Below are 4,569 nucleotides of genomic sequence, written 5' to 3' on the forward strand. Positions count from 1 at the left end.
TCAGCTCTAACTGCCTGTTACCCAGAGGGTGCTGAAAATAAGCAAGTAGCAGTGCGTTAAAGATATGTGAATAAACAATGCGCATGGTTTTGTGCCCGGCTCACATAAATCCAGCCTGGACGTGTAGTAATGGAGCTGGACATCTAAGCTGAAGCCACCAGTAACACTTTCACATGACAGGCACCATTCATAGACACGTGCACACACACACAGAGTCCCTTTCATTTCATCCAGCAAGTGAAAGTAGCTCCGAAAAGCATCGGCAAACAGATCAAAGGACATTCCTTCTCCTCTGCCAAGTGTTTACTTATTAACTGGGGACCCGGTGCTGATAACAGTTATTTATGTGTGTGAGCTATTTCCATTATCCCGGCAATTCCGCTGGTTTCAAGGCCGTTCCTACCACACAGACACATGAATGAGCACATGCTGGCCCACGCTCGTAATGTTTTGAAATCCAGAAAATGCTGTTTGAGGCTCCTCACGGAGACCTTGGCACTGGCTTGAATGTGATGGTGGCAGGGGAAAATAGGCTGGGATGGGAAGAGGATGGCCCAGGATGGAGTGGGTCTTGGCCTGGGGTATCAAACAAACCATGGGTAGAAGCCTGGGAGGGTGGCAGCAGTGCAGCCTTGCTTCACTTCTGCTGATGGCTCTCTGCAGGTACCTGAAAGGAAGGTGTGGGGAGCTGGGGGTCGGCTTCTTCTCACAGGTAACCAGTGGTAGGGCTAGAGGGAATGGCCTCATATTGCACCAGGGGAGGTTCAGGTTGGAAATGAGGAGACATTTCTGTCAGAAGGAGCAGTCAGGCACTGGGACGGGTTGCCCAGGGAGGTGGTGGAGTCCCCGTCCCTGGGGGTGCTGAAGGAGAGGTTGGACGTGGTGCTTGGGGACACGGCTCAGTGGTGACACTGGTGGCAGGGGGATGGTTGCACCAGGTGATCTCGGAGGGCTTGTACAACCCTAATAATTGCGTGATTTTAATTGGGATAACGCAAAATGAAGTCCCAGCGCTGCTTCTTAGCGCTGGGGGCTTACACCCACCACCAACCCCCCGCCGGCTCCCCGCCCTGCCCGGCCCCTTGTCCTGAGGCGACCGGCGGCACCCCCCCCTCCCGGCCCCACCACCCCCCTTCTGCCTCAGCCTCTCCCCGCCCTCCGCTGCCACTCGCAGCGGCCCCGCCCCGCGCCGAGCTGCGGGGTTTGAACGCGGGCCGCTCCACACCGACCTCCGCATGGGGGGGGGGGGGGCTCTCCAACACCCCAAAACGACCCCACACCGCGCCCCACACCCCCTTACCACCACTCCACCCTTCACCTTCTGGCTGAAACCAACCCCGCGGCTCACCCAGCGTGGGGCAGGCGGCGAGCGGGCGGCTCCCTTTTTTTTTTTCCCCCTCACGTTGTCCCCCCCCTATCCGAGATGGCGGCGGTGGGAGGCGCCGCGGCTGGCGCGTCACCCATTGTTTACAAACGCAGCGCAGCGGGGCCGGGCGCCAGCCTCGGCCGCGGCCGCCTGCGGGCCGGGTCCCCCCCCCCCCTCCCCTCACCCGGCTCCCCTCAGCCCGGTCCCCGCCATGCCGTGCCGGCCGCTGCCCAGCTCGGCGGGCGGCCCCAAGGAGGTGGAGGCGCTGGTGGCCAAGCTGGGCGAGGTGCTGCAGCTGAGCGCCCAGCAGCGGGCTCCCCGCGGCTGCAAGCACCCGGGGCCGGGCAGCGCCCGAGACCGCGCCGCGCCCTACTCGCCCCGCTGCGGAGCAGGAGCAGGAGGAGGAGGAGGAGGAGGAGGAGGAGGAGGGGGAGGAAGCGGAGGCAGCAGCGGCAGCAGCAGCAGCGGGGCTCCCGTGGAGCCGCCGCCGCCCCCCCCGCGGCTGGCCGGCAGCGGGAGGCCGCCCCGCGGGGCCAAGCAGCTGTGCGGCCGCGGCTGGCTGCGGGGAGCCGCCCGGCGGAGCCAGGAGCCCCGGCGGCAGCAGCAGCAGCAGCAGCAGAGGCAGCAGCATCGGGCGGCGGAGGGGCCGGCGGATGGGCAGGCGGAGGATGAGGCCGGCGACGACCCGCACCGGCTCCTGCAGCAGCTCATCCTGTCCGGGAACCTGATCAAGGAGGCCGTGCGGCGGCTGCAGCTGGCGGTGGTGGCTTCCAACTCTTCCTCGGCCGCTTCGTCCTCGGCTTCCTCGGCCTCGGCGGCCAGCGGAGGGGACGGCGAGGCGCTGCGGGCCCTGCAGTAGCTCCCTCACCCCCCTCAGGGCGAGCTGGGCTGCAGGAGAAGCCGCCAGCGGGGGACTGGGGGGCTTGGGGTGAAGCCCTGAGCCCCCCTTCCTCCTCCTCTTCCTCCTCACCTTCCTCCTCCTCCTCCTCTCCCCCAAAATCCCGGGGTCCCGCTCCGGCCAGAGCCATCTGCAATAATCCCGTGTGGAAACCCTATGGAAAGAGGGGGAGGGGGTGCCCAGCTCCCTCCCCCGAGTGTTGGCCGGGTGTTGTTGTTATTTTTTAATTTTATTTTAAATATTTTTTTTCCCTTCTTTCCCATCGTGACTGTATGAAGCAGTTGTTTTTTTTTAAAAAAAATGTGAATATCGGAGCTGGAAGGCAGCTGGACTTATAATTGTGACGCCTGAGGAGTGAATGGAGCCTGAGATGCATTGTTCGCCTAAGGTAGCCGAAACAAGTTCTTTTTTTCTACAAAAAAAAAGAAGAAAAAACAACCTCAGAAAACAAATCCACCCCTCCCCGGCAAACTCAATGGCTCAACTACAAGATGCAGCTGTTGATTAAATATATGCACTTCGTACCGGAGCGTTTGAAATGTTGTGCCTGATTTACAGGACTTACTGTCTTAATTAACCTGTCTGTATTGAATAAACGTGGTCTTGTTTTTATTTTGGGGTCTGTGTCTCATTGTTACGGGGGAAGTGGATTTCGGGGCGTGTGAACAAAACTACGTGGGTGATGCTCCCTTGATCTCCTTTCGGTTGTGAGATCTCCATTTTGCAGACACAAAAAAAAAAAAAAAAATCCCCCACGACAATCCGCATCGTCTGATGCAGTGGGACACCGGTTATTAATGCACGGAGATGCAACTGAGCCCCTTTGTTTGCCAGCAGCGTTCGTTCATTCGCGAGCCGTGAGACGCCCCTTCGAGCAGCCGGGAATGTGGCTGTCGGAATTTGTAAGTCAGATGGCTCCGAGAGCAAAATTTAGGTACCTTGTGCCGGGGAAGGAGCAGAGCTGGGGTTTGTTACCTATTTGGTTTGTATTTGTTCAGGGAGAGGAGAGGGAGAAAAATAATAAAAAGGGGGGAGGGAGGTCTAGGCAGTCAGTCGTGCATCAATAAGGGCAAATTATTAAAAATATGTTGGTAGAATTGGATGCTGATGTCGATGAGGTCACAGCACCCGTGCTGAATGGCTTCCTTGGCGAAACCCTGCGTTAGTTTTTTTTACAAGTCAAAGGACGGGCTTCGAGATCAGAACTGAACACATCAGACAGACCGGAGCATAACAATCTCCCAGCCCCCACTCAATTTGAGGTAAAAGCTTCTCCTTTGAAGAAGGTAGCAATCCCACATGAAAGAAAATGGAAGATGTTTGCCTTTGTCCAGGAGAGCAGCGCGAGCAGCTACGTTTACTTGTGCAATTAGTTTTCTGACAAATGCACTACATATTTTAGCTTGCTTTCTCCCCGGCCAGCTCCTGATAAAAACTGGCGCTGAAGGATTTTACAGCGTTTCACCGAATTCCTTGTGTGCTAGGAGGAGTACGTGGTGTTATTATTAGCTTTATCTTGACTAATTTATAAGTAGAATGCAGTTTTTCCATATCAAAGCCTGTGAGATGCAAAGGAAGAAGTTCAGCGCATTTTAGAGCCTCCTTAATTACTAACATCTGAAGTCCTTTCTCTCATAACTTAGGCTGCTTTTGTGGCATTCTGCACGGCTCGGAATGGGGTTTTAGGTTTGTCATTAGTTCTTCTCCTCAAATACAATAACGCGCCGTGTAGGTTGCCCTTGCTTCAAAGGAGTTTTTATTTGAAATTCTGTTGTTTCCTTCTTACTCCAGGAAAAAAAGAAAAATAAAAATAAATAAAGTTCAAGAGAATGTAAAAACAAACCTTAGCCTCAGATCCAACCACTAGCCAACAACAACTAAAAAACTAGTTGTTCTCGTATGCGTCCTTCAGATGCTCGAGCAGATAGGCGCCCTCGCTGTGCCCACGGTGAATTTGAACTCGAGGATGAGCGGTTTAATTATCGTCCCTGAAAGAGCTGGAGGAAACGAGCTCAAAACCCAGTGTTGCTGATGGAGCCCGAGGAGTTACACAACTACGGTTAGCTGCGTGTGTGCGGCTGTCAGCCGAAATTATGAAAGCTACCGTGCTTGGCTCCAGTTTTTTTACCACCAATAATTATGCATCAATTCTGCATTCCCCCCCCTTTTTTTTCTTTCCCCCCTTTCCTTCCCCCCTCGACAAATCCTAGCCCCTGTATACTAATGAGAACAGCTAACTTTACAAGTGTCCTTTGTAGTCATTGAAAGCCCCGAGACATTCCTTTTAAGGATTTTACTAGAATAA

At 55.1% G+C, this 4,569-nt stretch overlaps 1 protein-coding gene across 1 annotated transcript; it reads left to right on the top strand.

The window, feature by feature from the left end:
* Positions 1 to 1,499: 1,499 nt before the first annotated feature.
* On the top strand, positions 1,500 to 2,876 carry LOC113842553 (GSK-3-binding protein-like). Its single transcript, XM_038175305.2, has one exon. The coding sequence runs from the start codon at positions 1,578 to 1,580 to the stop codon at positions 2,223 to 2,225; it is 648 nt and encodes a 215-aa protein (XP_038031233.2). The 5' UTR covers positions 1,500 to 1,577; the 3' UTR covers positions 2,226 to 2,876.
* Positions 2,877 to 4,569: the final 1,693 nt, after the last annotated feature.

This window comes from Anas platyrhynchos, chromosome 2 (genome assembly GCF_047663525.1).
Source record: "Anas platyrhynchos isolate ZD024472 breed Pekin duck chromosome 2, IASCAAS_PekinDuck_T2T, whole genome shotgun sequence".
NCBI lineage: Eukaryota > Metazoa > Chordata > Aves > Anseriformes > Anatidae > Anas > Anas platyrhynchos.

What these genes read in the sequence shown, in the direction of transcription:
- LOC113842553 (XM_038175305.2), top strand. Translation starts at nt 1,578, where the DNA reads ATGCCGTGCCGGCCGCTGCCCAGCTCGGCGGGCGGCCCCAAGGAGGTG.